The sequence below is a fragment of the Pseudonaja textilis genome, chromosome 5, assembly GCF_049901715.1.
Source record: "Pseudonaja textilis isolate UNSWEBS1 chromosome 5, rPseTex1.2, whole genome shotgun sequence".
NCBI lineage: Eukaryota > Metazoa > Chordata > Lepidosauria > Squamata > Elapidae > Pseudonaja > Pseudonaja textilis.
This window is the reverse complement of record NC_141994.1, coordinates 74,617,747-74,632,927: the sequence shown is the minus strand read 5'-3', so window position 1 is coordinate 74,632,927 and position 15,181 is coordinate 74,617,747. Positions and strand designations below refer to the sequence as shown.

The window sequence follows — 15,181 nt, the reverse complement described above, 5'->3', positions numbered from 1 at the left end:
GACTTTACAGGTGATGCAGCATAAAGAGATTGGTCTGTAATTTTCAACTAGGCTGAGGTCTCCCTTTTTGAGGATGGGGATGACCGTGGCTTGTGACCATAGTTTTGGCAAGGAGCTGGTCCTGAAAGATTTTTCAAAGATTATGCTTAGAGGTTCGGCTATGGCAGTGGATAGCTTTTTTAAGAAGTAGGCACATATTCCGTCCAGTCCAATAGATAGAGATGGTTTTAGATTGCGTAGTGCTTTTTCAACATTGTCTTCTGTAAAATCGATATGTATTAGATCATTGTAGTTGTCTGTGGTTCGACTAGGAAATACTGGGCATGATCCATTGCTGTTTACAAATACTGAGCCATAGAATGTGTTAAAGAGGTTGACTTTAATGGTGTCATCGTTGCAGTCTTTACCATTAGGTCCTTTCAGGGGTGGGATGGATCTTGAGTCTTTTAGTTTGTTGTTTATAAAATTGTAGAAAGCGCGGGTGGAATTCGTGCGTAGAAGATTTTCTTCTTGTTTAATGTGATAATTGGTGCATTCAGTTTTTATCCGGGGGCATAAATTTTTGTATCGGCTTTTGAAGTTGGCAACGTGACCAGATTTGTCCCTGTCCTAATGTCCCCTTTTATTCGTACCCATTTCATGTACTCATAATCATGTTCCTAATTATATCTGTGTCAGAGTATATTCGTGAACTGGAATAAAGCTTGGCAACTAAGTCAGCCAATGAGGACTGTTTGGAAACTGAAACTAGAAGTAGCCTAGGCGTGGCACTATATCAAGTCTCTGCAGCTCTGAAGCTATTTGAGCTATGAGTCTGTCTGTTGAAAATGAAATTGCTTCTCTCCTCTGCTTGCCTGCTGAACTAAAGTGAAACTGTTGTCTGTTTTCTGAGCTCCTGAGTTGCTACTGAAGTTACTTGCAACTGCATGTTTCTGTCTGAGTTTGCTCCATGTTGGAGAAATCTACAACTGGTTTGTAAAATCTACTTATTATGTTTATAAAGATGTTAAATGAAGCATCAGCCACCTGTGTTTATTTTTCTGGCGCTGAATTAACGCTGCAAAATCTCTGAACAGTCTCCTATCTAATACATGCTCGACAAATAAATAAAATAAAATAAAATAAATAGAACAAGAGTTACACTAATATCGAAGAAATCGCAGGACAGAAGCATTAAGGGAAGGGTGCCAAAGGAAAGGCAAAAATGAAACGTGAACGACCGCAATGAAAATATTTTATTTAATTATTTTAAAACATCCAATTGAATGGTTGAATTGTCCCGCAGTGAGACCTCCATGATTTGAGGGACGTCAAGAAGCGATCAGCGACGCTGATACTTCAGCTCATACTTACAAAGGTAAGCTAACTTTCGGTTGCAGTCCGTTTCTTTCCAGTATTTGTATTCTGAAAGGCACAGAAAAAAAGGGGGTCTTACAGACCTTGATGTTCTAGTTCGACCTTCGCACCCCAAGTTGAGGGTCTTCAGCCACAACTTTAGAATGTCCCCTCCTGCAATCAGCCACACCGCCCGGTTCTCACCACAGTGAGGCGTGACACCTGCGTGAAAGTTGTTTTCTGAATCACGTGAGGGAAGCGGGATTGGGGGCATCTTCAGCTTAGGCAAATTGGCCTACTAAGATTGCTTATGTAGTGTGTATTGTTTATGCAGCGTACATTGTATGTTGGATGTGGTGACCCTTTGCGAGCTATATGCAACGAAAGTTCATTTTAATGTATGCCTATTAATGTAGTCTTCTTTCGTTATTACATTCTATTCTGTTCTGTTCTATTCCTATATTCTATTCTATTCTAATATTCTATTCTGTCCTGTTCTGTTCTGTTCTGTTCTTTCCCTATTGTTATTCTATTCATTTCTATCCCGTTTTCTGTTCTGTTTGTCAACTCATAAAACATTCCTATGCCTGGAATCCAACACAGTTCTATTCTATTCTATTCTATTCTATTCTATTCTATTCTATTCTATTCTATTCTATTCTATTCTATTCTATTCCATTCTTTCCTCATTCTATTCTATTCTATTCTATTCTATTCTATTCTATTACATTACATTCTTTCCTCATTCTATTCTATTCTATTCTATTCTATTCTATTCTATTCCATTCCATTCTTTCCTCATTCTATTCTATTCTATTCCATTCCATTCTTTCCTCATTCTATTCTATTCTATTCTATTCTATTCTATTCTATTCTATTCTATTCTATTCTATTCTATTCTATTCCATTCCATTCCATTCCATTCCATTCCATTCTTTCCTCATTCTATTCTATTCTATTCTATTCTATTCCATTCCATTCCATTCCATTCCATTCTTTCCTTATTCTATTCTATTCTATTCTATTCTATTCTATTCTATTCTATTCTATTCTTTCCTTATTTCTATTCTATTCTATTCTGTTCTATTCTTATTTCTATTCTATTCCTATTTCTATTCTATTCTATTCTATTCTGCTCTGCTCTACTCTATATTATTCTATATTCTATTCTATTCTCATTCCTATTCTATTCTATTCTATTCTGTTCTATTCTTTCCTCATTCTATTCTATTCTATTATTTCTATTCTATTCTATTCTATTCTATTCTATTCTATTCTATTCTATTCTATTCCATTCTTTCCTTATTTCTATTCTATTCTTATTTCTATTCTATTCTTTTTTCTATTCTATTCTTATTTCTATTCTATTCTATTCTGCTCTGCTCTGTTCTACTCTATATTATTCTATATTCTATTCTATTCTTATCCCATATTCCTATTCTATTCTATTCTGTTCTATTCTTTCCTCATTCTATTCTATTCTATTATTTCTATTCTATTCTATTCTATTCTATTCTATTCTATTCTATTCTATTCTATTCTATTCTATTCCATTCCATTTTCTGTTCTGTTCTATTCCTTATCAGAATTCAGGACTGGAGAAGTCTTAAACATCAGAACTCTAATTAAGAGAATTAGGAAGGGGACCTAACCAAGATTTTTATATACAGGGAGTCCTCAACCTATGACCACAATGGACCCCAGAAATTCTGTTGCTAAGTGAAACATTTATTATGTGAGTTTTGCCCCATTTTACAACCTCGCTTGCCACCGTTGTTAAGCGAATCCCTGCACTTCTTAAACTAGGGACAGGGTTGTTCAGTGAATCTGGCTACCCTGTTCGAAGTTACAACAGCACTGAAAAAAAATGTAACTTATGGCCATTTTTCAGACTTATGATCTCTGCAGGGTGATGTGATCAAAAGTCAGACACTTGGCAGCTGACTCACATTTATGACGGTCACAGCGTCCCCAGGGGTCACGTGATCCCCTTTTGCAACCTTCTGACAAGCCCCATCAATGGGGGGAAACCATATTCACTTAACAACCATATGATTCACTTAACAACTGCATTGATTCCCACAGCAACTGTGGCAAGGAAGTTCATACAATTGGGACAAACAACCACTTAACAACCATCTCACTGGGCAATAGGAATTTTGCGCCTGATTGTGGTCGTAAGCCGAGGACCGACTCCCTGTAGTATCAGAGCTGTCATCTTTATAGGAGGCACCTTACCTTTTTCCACTAAGTAGACACAGTACTTTCCGTTCTCCGATACTTTTGGGGAGCCTTTAATCCAACTGTAGTAGAAGATTTTGTAGGCGTCTATCCACCACCAATCTCCCTGAGGTGAATTCTGGAAAATAAGAAGATAGATAGATAGATAGATAGATAGATAGATAGATAGATAGATAGATAGATAGATAGATAGATAGATAGATAGATAGATAGATAGAAAGACAGAGAGATAGAAAGACAGAGAGATAGAAAGACAGAGAGATAGAAAGACAGAGATAGAGATAGATAGATAGATAGATAGATAGATAGATAGATAGATAGATAGATAGATAGATATAGATAGAAAGACATAGAGAGAGATAGAAAGACAGAGATAGAGATAGATAGATAGATAGATAGATAGATAGATAGATAGATAGATAGATAGATAGAGATAGAGATAGATGGATGGTTGGTGGATGGATGGATAGATAGATAGATAGATAGATAGATAGATAGACACAGAGAGAAAGGGAGGGAGAGAGAGAGGAGAAATATGGAGATAGATAGATAGATAGATAGATAGATAGATAGATAGATAGATAGATAGATAGACACAGAGAGAGAGGGAGGGAGGAGAGAGAGGGAGAAATATGGAGATAGATAGATAGATAGATAGATAGATAGATAGATAGATAGATAGACACAGAGAGAAAGGGAGGGAGGGAGAGAGAGGGAGAAATATGGAGATAGATAGATAGATAGATAGATAGATAGATAGATAGAGATAGAGAGAGAGAGATAGAGAGAGAGAGAGAGAGAGATAGATAGATAGATAGATAGATAGATAGATAGATAGATAGATAGATAGATAGATAGATAGATAGATATAGATAGATACAAAGGGGGAGAAATATGGAGATAGATAGATAGATAGATAAATAGATATGGATATAGATATAGATATATTACATGAGGAGAGTCCCTCTCTGCCCTCTCACCCACCCAAAATCAGATTATTATTATTTTATGATTCAGCGAAACAAAAACAAAAAAAGGTAAGATTAAGAGAATCTCTCCTCAGGGATGGCTCTCAAGAGATCTCTCAGGTCTCCTCATTCTACGGGCATGGCTCTCCTGGCCACCAGAAGCAGGGATGGGATTCTGCCGGTTCGGACCGGTTCGGGCGAACCGGATGTTAAATTTGCATCTGGTTCGCCGAAGCGGTATTTGAACCAACCGGTTGTCCCTGCCCACTCCAACCTGCCCCTCCCAGGAGTCTCCGCATGGCCCATTTCGATGCAGGTCAATCTGCACGGAGGCTCTGGGAGGGGAGAAAACGGGCCTTCCAGAAGTACCGGAAGCCAGAAACGGGTCTGTTTCCAGCTTCTGGAGGGCCTTGAGAGCCCAGGGGAGACAATTTTCACCCTCCCAGAGACCTGAGGGAAGCCTCCAGACCGTGGAGAAGGTGAAAAATGGCCCTTCCAGAAGTCTGGCATCAGAAGTGGGTATTTGGCCGGTTTGGACCGGTTCTGCAGAACCGGTAGCGGAAATTTTGATTAGTTTGGAGAACCGGCCAATCCCACCTCCGACTGGCCCCGCTAACCCCATATCTCTTCTCCACCTCCTGTTGAGTCCCAGCTGATCGGCTGGGTCTTCTTTGGTTGCCCTGCACAGGAGAACAGAGCTGGAAAGCAGGCTAGTGAGGTGGGTTGGGAAGGAGGATTTTGCAGTAACCTTCCCCTGCCACGCCCACCAAGCCACGCCCACTGCTGATTGGCTGGGTCTCCTTTGGTTGCCCTGCACAGGAGAACAGAGCTGTAAAGCAGGTTAGTGGGGTGGGGAGGGAAGAAGGATTTTGCAGTAAATCCTTCCCCTGCCACGCCCACCAAGCCACACCCACCAAGCCCATAGAACTGGTAGTAAAAAAATTTTGAATTCCACTCCTGTTTGGCGTGCTCTTTCTCAACAGCCCCCACTTAAGGTGGAGAAGTGATGTGTCGACCGAGATGTTCTAAAATGGAACAGAAAGAATATTTACCTTTCCCTTGTAAAACATTCCGATCCAAACGGGCCCGATGTCCTCAATTTTGGACGAGTTAAGGTAGATGGCCATGTATTTGGTTTCCTCTTCGTCAAGAATGGAGGCCAGGTGGCCACGCACACCACGGGTCCGGCAGTCTCTCTATGGGGAATCAGGAAGGGACAGGTTTTCTCAGTTCACTCCCAACAAGGGGGCTCCTACCTCGCCTGGATCTACTTGTGAGTAAAAGAAAAGAGCAGAAGAAGTGTAAGATCTACTACACAGACAGAAGCCAGGAAAAGCACCAGAGCCAGACGAAATAACTCCTTCTTGCTTAAAAGTCTGTGCTGACCAATTGGCCACCATCTTCACGCAAATCTTCAAGAGATCCCTAGAGATGTGCTATGTTCCTTCCTGCTTCAAATGTTCTACCATCATCCCAGTGCCAAAGAAACCTCCCATCAAGGGACTGAATGACTGCAGACCAGTTGCTCTAACACCTGTAGTTATGAAAATCTTCGAAAGGCTTGTGCTGTCCCACTTGCAAACCATCACGGATCCGCTGTTAGATCCCGTGCAGTTTGCATACCGAGCAAATAGATCGACGGATGATGCTGTTAACATGGCTCTGCGTTACATCCTACAACACCTCGAATCTCCACCAACCCTCTCTCTTCTGATGATGTTCCCTCGTTGGGTCATGAAATCAACTAGGGGACATGATCGGAAAATCATCTGCAGGGAAACCACCCAGCTCAGAGACCACCAAGGACCCCACGGTTCAGCCCTCTCTTCCATCAATTTAAACGGATAGTTTCCAGGTTGGCTCCTTGGCACAAGAGGTTTGCAGTCCATACCTGGGAGAATGAACCCGAAGGGGCCCACTTTACCTCTGCCTCACTCCACGTCCGCTTCTCGCAGAAGATCCCATAGCAAATGTCCATGTAGGTCATCCATCCCTGTGGACACGTTTCCGTTTCATCCTCACCTATCGCAAAAGAGAACCTGGGTTTGAGGCACTGCAACACCCAGCATCCAAATACGGACAGTCTTTGACTTGTAACCACACAGGGTCCCTCTCTGAGGGAGAAGGGTGATTCAGAAATGTGACCGGAAAAAAATGAATGAATGAATCACAGAATAACAGAGTTCGAAGGGACCTCAGAGGTCATCTATTCCAATCCCTGATCAAGAGGAGACCCTATACCATTTTCAGATAAATGGTCGTCCAGCCTCTCCTTTAAAAATCTCCAAGGTTGGAGCACTCACGACTTCTGCTTCTCCAAGGCACCCAAAGGCAGGATAAGAAGCAATGGATGGAAACTCATCAAGGAGAGAAGCTACCATGTTTCCCCCAAAATAAAACCCTGTCTTATATTTTTTTCTGCCACCGAAAAAGGCACCAGGTCTTATTTTCGGGGGACGTCCTCCACTGACTCACCTCACTTGTGTGCATCGTCCCCGGACTCCTTTTCACTGTCAGGAATTCCTTCTTCTGCGGCCGGCAAGGCTTTCCTGAAGGCCTCTGCAGCCAATAACAGAGCTCAGGATCGATCCAGAACTTTGTTCTCAGCTACTACAGAGGCCTTCAGGAAAGCCTGGCCAGCCTTGCTGGCTGCAGAAGAAATGGGCCGGCCAGGCAGGTATCGGGGTGTGCGAGGCCTGCCTACACCTGTCCAAAGGGAAGTAGTAGGGCAGCTCCACTACCATCCGATCCCCACCCTAGCTTAATTTTTACCTGTCCACTCTGGAGTGGGTGGGATCTTAATTAGGGCTTATTTTGGGGGGTAGGGCTTATATTGGGCACATGTGTAAAAATCAAGCTAGGGCTTACTTTCAGGGTAGGTCTTATCTTCGGGGAAACAAGATACCTTAGAACTAAGGAGAAATTTCCTGACAGGGAAGACAATTAACCAATGGAACAGCTTGTCACCAGAAGTTGCAGGTGCTCCAAGAGAAGAAAATTTTAAGAAGAGACTGGACAACCTTTTGTCTGAAGTGGGAGACGGTTTCCTGCCTGAGAAGGGGGTTGGACTAGAAGACCTCCAAGGTCTCTTCCAACTCTGCTACTCTCAATCTCAATCTTCCTTTATTGATTAGCCCTCGGGCCATATCAAAGTTCAGAGTCCCAGAAACAAATGAATTACTAACGTTTGACAAAAGCCATTTAAAATGAAATTGGAATAAAATACGAATTTATGATGAAATTGGAACAAAATACAGCCTAAAATGACATTGGAATGAAGTACAATCATTTAAGATATAGATAAAATATGATAAAATTATATTTAGGCATCACCCCCTGCAATCTACCCCAATCTCTAGTCCCACATATGCCAATCTCAACCAAACCATTTTTCTTAAGTACTGTGCTGTGTTTAATGTTATTTTCAGAGTCTGGCCACACATAAGGTAAGTTATTTTGATGTGGGGGTCCCAAGGGGTCAGTCATTTGGTATATAACTCTGTTACTCTGTTATTCTATTATCAGCTCTTCCTGGCAAGTTTGCACCCAGAACCTGCATTCCTCAACTTACCGTGTTTCTCATATAATAACGCCGGGTCTTATTTTTTTTTTTTGAGCCCTGAAAAAATGGCTAGGCCATCTTTTGGGGGGTGACTTAATCCCCCCCCCCCCTTGCATCTTTGGGCAGGCAGGCGGCGACGGCTTGGATGTTGACCTCGGTGTTGATGGGGCACTTCGTATCGGGGTCAACGCAGGCAGCACCATATCCGGGTGTGCAACAAAAGTACTTCCTAACGGCAAGGCCCTCCCTCCGCCATTCCTCCCCCATTTTGCATGTTTTAATATAGGCCTTAATTTTGGGGGGAGGGGCTTAATTTCATTTCATGCCTATAAAACATGCTGGGACTTCCTATTGGGGGAGGCCGTATTGTTGGAGAAACAGAGTAGTTAAAGACCCGGTGTCTACCATGTGCTATGTTTCAGGTAAGATTCGCCAGGGATTGGCTTCTGTACACTTTGTGCACATGATGACGGTTTAGCCTGTTGTGCAAAACTGGCTTGTGACTTCGCAGCTTCCTTTGGGCAGCACCGAAGCTGCTAGCAGCAACTCACGTGTGTGTGATGGAGGGATGGACAGCAAAAGGCCAATGCAGCCAAGAAGGACCTTCCACATCTGGATGGAGAAATAGCAAAAAGAAATTAAACAATGGAGGAGTTGAAGGACGCCCCTCCTCAGACGAACAGACAGAAAGGCCCAAGGAATCTCGTGCCCCAAAACAAACTTTCCCTGAGTGTATAGATAGTCCTTGACTTACGATGAGAATTAGGGCCAGAATTTCCGTGGCTAAGCAAAGGATAAGCAAGTCGTGCCCAATTTTGCAAGCTGTTTTGTCAATGTGTGAAACAAATCTCTGTATAGTTGTAAAAGGGAACCACATGGTCGTTAAGCAAAGCTGGCCGTCAGAGCTCCAGCATGCATCCCCATTCAAATCACAAGTCTCTAGCCGCATCTCTCAAAGTAAAAAAAAAAAGTTGATTTATTAGGAGTTGACATGTCGGCGTTAACTGGGTGCAGCCGACACTAAGATACATTATTCCTTTCCCCCTTGACTTCCACCACCACCCCCTGGATGTATATTCTCCAATGAGACACATCCATAGCCAAGAGTCATCAATCATGCTCTCCAGTAATAATCTTGTGCACCGACAGCTTTGGGCTGCCAGGGTGATTATCTGAGGCATTTAAGGAATATACTGCTTTCCCCCACTCCCTTTCTACTGGCGACTAAAAAGACCAAAGGAGTATCTTTTTAGTTGACAGCAGCTTTTCCCCCATGGACTTTTGCTTGTTGAAAGCCGGCTGGGAAGGTTTATAATTTTAATTTAATTTAATTTTATATATATATAAAGTTTTTCTCTTTACATAGAATACGTGCTTAATGAACAGCGTACTGTCTTCATTTACATAGTGTTGGAAAAAATTTCCACGGCTCGTTCCCAGCTGGGACACACCACAGACGCTGAGAAGAAATGGATGCAGAAGCCAGCTGCCAGAAAGTGGAATTCTTTTAACGTAGGAAGGCAAAAAGCAAAAAGGGACACAGCTGTTCCTGGCTTGCAAGCAGATTGGGGTGTGTGACTCTGAGCCTTTTATGCTTAATTTCCCTTGGAAGCTCCTGCAGCTTGATGGGTTTTGTTGTGTTTCTGATTGCTCTGGGTTTTTGTTTCCCTGCTTTAAAGGGTTAATCCTATCCAGGCTTTGGTGTTTTCTTGTCCTAAGGTTTAATCCTCTTAGGGGGCAGGAAGAGGGAGCTTTGGTTTACCTTGGAGAGTTTATTTTTATCCTGATTTATGGCTCAACTTAAGTGTTTCTGTTGTCAGCTCTGTTACTTTTGTAACAGCTCTTAGCAGGGCTGCTCTGAGTTTTTCCTTTCAGCTGATACTTCTCGGTTTTCTTAAAGAGGGAAGGGCTGGCTTGAGTCTCTTGGCATTGTTTTCTGAGGTTTCTGGCACTGTCCTTTTGGGGTGTACTTCCCACAATAGTAAGACTTCTTAAGTTCCTAATTTCTACCTCTTTTATCCAGACCCAAGTTCAAAAATATCCTGCGTCTTCTTTTTCTTTTATCTTCAGTGTTACTCTGTCCATTTCTGCACAGTCCAATATTTTTTAATTATATCTTCTCCCGTAGGTGTTTTCCTCATTTTTCCAATGTTGCGCAAATACAATTCTTGCTGCTGTTAAACACGCAATATGAAATGTACATTCTCTTTATCATACTTTTGTGACATTATGCCTAACAAAAACAGTTCTGGCTTAAAATCTATATTTTAAGTGGTCTTAAGTCACTTTTTCAGTGTCGACGTAAGTTTGAAAAACATTTATTTTGATTCAAATAAAATAAAACCATCACAAGAACATCTGCCTGTCCCAGGTAGGGCAGATGGGATTATTAGAGTCCAGAAAAATATGCCTAGGATTTGAGCATATTTAACGGTTAAACCTTTGTCAGCTTCCTACATGGTAACACTTATTTCCATATTTTTTTTTAGTAGTTTGTTTATGAAACAGTGAGAGGATGGACTTGTATTAAACCAGAAAGAATGATAAACATTAAAGGTAGGTGGCTCCTCATTGCTGGATCTGTCCAAGGAGAAAATAGACAACAGCCACCAGGAAAACTTTCCTTTGGATGAGTGCAGTGAATTGGTTGTAATGCCTCAAACAGTCCAATTCAAACAGACGATTCTAACCAAACATAGGGTTGGTTCGGGCCTCTCTTTTCTGGATGTGGTCCTGAAAATAATGCATAATATATACCGAGAACAGCAGAACACAACTCCAAAGTTGGAGCTTGAGGCTTGAAATTTACATTTTTCAGGCTTGTCCCAAAGCCGTTTTGCTAGTGGATTCTATAGTTTTGGCTTTATTGACCGCGAATTCTGCAATGGACAGCAGATACGCCAACCCAGAATTTTTTCCAGGAGCAAAACCAATTTGCATGGGTTGTCATTAATTTCCATTAATTTCACTTGTTTTTAATTGAATACCGTTAATATCATTTTTCCTTCCTTTTCAACTTTCAATTTCCAAACTTTAGAGGTGGTGAAAAGTTTGTGACCTGCCTTTGAGGATTGTAAAAGATATTTGGGTCACTTTAATATAATTTAGAGGGTGGGACGTGGTGGCTCAGTGGCTAAGATGCTGAGCTTGTCAATCAGAAAGGTCAGCAAGTTCGGCGGTTCGAATCCCTAGCACTGTGTCAAGGAGCGAGCTCCCGTTCCTTGTCCCAGCTTCTGCCAACCTAGCCGTTCGAAAGCACGTAAAAAATGCAAGTAGAAAAATAGGGACTCCTTTGGTCGGAAGGGAACAGCGTTCCTCCGTGGGCCTTTGGCATTTAGTCCTGTCGGCCACGTGACCACGGAGACGTCTTCGGACCACACTGGCTCTTCTTCAGCTTTGCAACGGAGATGAGCACCACCCACTAGAGCCAGAAATGACTAGCACATAGGTGTGTGTGTGTGGGGGGGGGAACCTTTACCTTTACTATAATTTAGATGTGCTTGGTAAGCAACTTCATAAATATCATAACTTTTTAATATTCGCTTTGTTTTATTATCCCAGGTGCTTGAAAAGGAAATCAATAGGCAGATAGAAATGCCAAATCCTGTCTGAACAGCTGGACGACTCTGTGACGAACCAATGATGATCATAATAATAGGAATAATAATAATAATAATAATAATAAGAATAATAAGAATAAGAATAATAACAATAACAATAACAGGAGTAATGACAATGACAATAACAATGACAATGATATTGATAATAATAATAATGGAAATTTTGAACTTCTTAGATCTGAATATTCTCATTTTGCCCAAAAATAAATACAAGAATACCACCCTCCTCGCAAACGCCTATATACTCAGATAACTCTCATAACAATTCTTAGATCTTTGGTTAGAACTTGAACTGTTAAATTTTTACCAGTCCCAGACTGTGAATAGGATTGAAGATTGAAGTCTCTTTTCGTAGTCCAGTTTATTTATTTTGTAGATGTATAGATAAACCCACCCATCTCCTATACGTGACTCTGGGCTGCTCCCAGTGAAAAGAGAATTATTTTTAAAAAGTACAAAGCAAGCAGATTTCCAAAGAAGAAATAAAAACAGATTAAAAATAGCAGCTGGGGAAATTCATCAACACTTCGAACAAGCCAAGGGGTGGGACCCCCCATATTCTCAGCCCTCCCACCCCAATTTCGACAGCCAAGCCAGGTTCAAGAGGCACTAAAAACTGGCTTTCGAACTGGAGTAGCGTTGAAAGCTGGATCGGGCGCCATTGGCACACCCTTTGAGAAGTAGTGCAAGGGAGAATCGCGATGGAGGGTGCGCATTGCGAGCGTGTGCGAATGCACGGCGTGCTAACCTAGGAAAACCAGAAGGCCACCAATTCAAGGACCGCCCAAGCGTGACTCATTGGAGCGCACTGCATACACCACTTACGAGCATTTGTTCAAAGTTACAACGGCATTGTAAAAAGTAACTTGCTACCAGACCTCACACTTACAACGATGGCAGAGTCCCCAAAGTTACATGGTCGCTATATGGGACCTCCCCAGCTGGGGAGTCAATGCGGGAGGGGGAAGGAACTGGATTCGCTTAATGGCTGCATGATTCACTTAAGGACTGCAGGGATTTGCTTAATGAATGCAGGGATTCCCTTAACGAATGCAGCGATTGGCTTAACCGTGACCCCAAAAAAGGGCGTAACATCAGGCACGATGCACCACAGAAATTCAGCTCACGGCTGTCGTAAATGGAGGACTACTTGGATTCCAGATTTTTGCAAGATTTCGCCTTTAAAAGGGTGGTTTTTTTTGGCCATGAAATCTGGAAGGCCAGCGGGTTAAAGGTAGAAATTGCTCACCTGTCTCTTGTCTGATGTTTTCCTTTATTTTTCTTTTTTTCTTTCCTCCTAAAATGCTGCTGTTTGGGGGGGCATTTATACCCCCAATCAACAGGAAGCGTCCTGAACCGTGAAGAGGAGAGATTTGAGATTTTATTGGCAGCATCAGGAAATCTCTTTCCCATTAGAACGAGGCGCTCAAGCAAACGAGCCAAAGGCAGGAGGGGCTGAAGGACCATTGGAGCTCAGAGAAACTCCAAGAGATTTATTTTTTTTAAAAAAAATATTAAAACCAAGCACAGATAGCCCTCCACTTACGACCAGAATTTTTGCGGATAAGCAAGGCAGTGGTTAAGTGATCCCGTTTTATGATCTTTCTGCCGTGTTCAATTTTGTTAGTACTAAAATTCTGCGTTTCATTGCAACTTCAGACTGCGCAGCCTCCCCTGTGGACATTTTTATTGCATTTAATTTTATTTTAATTTTATTTATTTTTTTGCCAGCTGCTTTCCTCCATAATCCTGGCTATGAAGTTCCAAAAATATACCAGCACCAATAATAACAATAATACCAACGTGTTCCCATGTCCCTGAGCTTCCAGGAACGAAAACAAGCTGATTGAGAGATGGTTAACCTTGATATGAGGCCCCCAGGGTGGGGAGAAATTTCCGGGTGGCCTTTGATGGAGAGGATTAGAGATGATTTAGCACCGCTTTGTAAAGCCTTAGTAAATCCGGACCCAGAATGCTGCATCTAGTTTTGGTCGCCACGTTGCAAAAATAAAAACAAAAAACGTTCAGACTTTGGAAAAAGTTCAGAGAAGAGCAACAAAGACGATTAAATTTAGGCCTGAAGATTAAAACTGTTGGCAGAATTTGGCTTTGTCCAGTCTAGAGAAAAGAAGGACCGGGGAGAAGAGGAGTATTTAGTGTCTAGTATGTGAGGGGCTGCCACAAAGAGGAGGGGGTCAATTTATTCTCCAGAGCACCAAAAGGGGACGACACGAAGCAGCGGATGGAAACTCATCAAGAGAAGAGAATAAAGAAGAGAAGAAAAGAAGAGAAAATAGAAGAGAGAATAGAATAGAATATAGGAAGAGAAGAGAAGAGAAAAAAATGAGAATAGAATAGAGTAGGAATAGAATAGAATAGAATAGAATAGAATAGAATAGAATAGAATAGAATAGAATAGAATAGAATAGAATAGAATAAGGAAAGTATAAGGATAGAATAGAAAATAGAAAGAATAGAATAGAATAGAACAGGATAGAATAGAATAGAATAGAATAGAATAGAATAGAATAGAGAGAGTAGAGTGAGAGTAGAGTAGAGTAGAGAGAATAGAATAGAATAGAATAGAATAGAATAGATATTGGAATGAAGCATAGAATAGAATAGAATAGAATAGAATAGAATAGAATAGAATAGAATAGAATAGAATAGAATGAGAAAGTATAAGGATAGAATAGAAAATAGAAAGAATAGAATAGAATAGAACAGGATAGGATAGGGTAAAGTAGAAATAGAATAGAATAGAATAGAATAGAATAGAATAGAATAGAATAGAATAGAATAGAATAGAACAGAAGGAATAGAATAGAATATAGGATAGAACAGAATAGAATAGAATAGAATAGAATAGAATAGAATAGAATAGAATAGAATAGAATAGAATAGAATAGGGAAAGTATAAGGATAGAATAGAAAATAGAAAGAATAGAATAGAACAGGATAGGATAGGGTAAAGTAGAAGAGAATAGAATAGAATAGAATAGAATAGAATAGAATAGAATATAGGATAGAATAGAAGGAATAGAATATAGGATAGAACAGAAGGAATAGAATAGAATAGAATATAGGATAGAACAGAATAGAATAGAATAGAATAGAATAGAATAGAATAGAATAGAATAGAATAGAATAGAATTCTTTTATTGGCCAAGTGTGATTGGACACACAAGGAAATTGTCTTGGTGCAGATGCTCTCAGTGGACATAAAAGAAAAAATACATTCATCCAGAGTTAAGAATCATATTAAGTATCACACTTAATAATAGTCATAGGGTACAATCAGCAATCAAATCATACTAGGAAATAGTCAATATAGATCATAAGGTGACAAGCGACAAAGTTACAGTCCTACAGTCACAAGTGGGAGGGGATGGGTGATAAGGAGGGATGAGAAGATTAATAGTAATAGTAGTGCAGACTTTGTAAATAGTTGGACA

General features: G+C 40.8%; 1 protein-coding gene across 2 annotated transcripts; it reads right to left on the bottom strand.

The window, feature by feature from the left end:
- Positions 1-1,228: 1,228 nt before the first annotated feature.
- On the bottom strand, positions 1,229-13,593 carry LOC148125707 (C-type lectin APL-like). Of its 2 annotated transcripts, XM_087935647.1 has the most exons (7): positions 13,530-13,593; positions 12,976-13,077; positions 8,658-8,718; positions 6,469-6,658; positions 5,597-5,740; positions 3,574-3,694; positions 1,229-1,404 (listed from the first exon to the last, which is right to left on the bottom strand). In XM_087935647.1, exons 1-7 carry the CDS (start codon positions 13,537-13,539, stop codon positions 1,322-1,324), a joined length of 711 nt encoding a protein of 236 aa, XP_087791773.1. In that variant the 5' UTR covers positions 13,540-13,593; the 3' UTR covers positions 1,229-1,321. The 2 variants fall into 2 exon arrangements, with proteins under 2 accessions (XP_087791773.1, XP_087791772.1); XM_087935646.1 differs by lacking the exon at positions 13,530-13,593 and having other exon boundaries at positions 12,976-13,275.
- Positions 13,594-15,181: the final 1,588 nt, after the last annotated feature.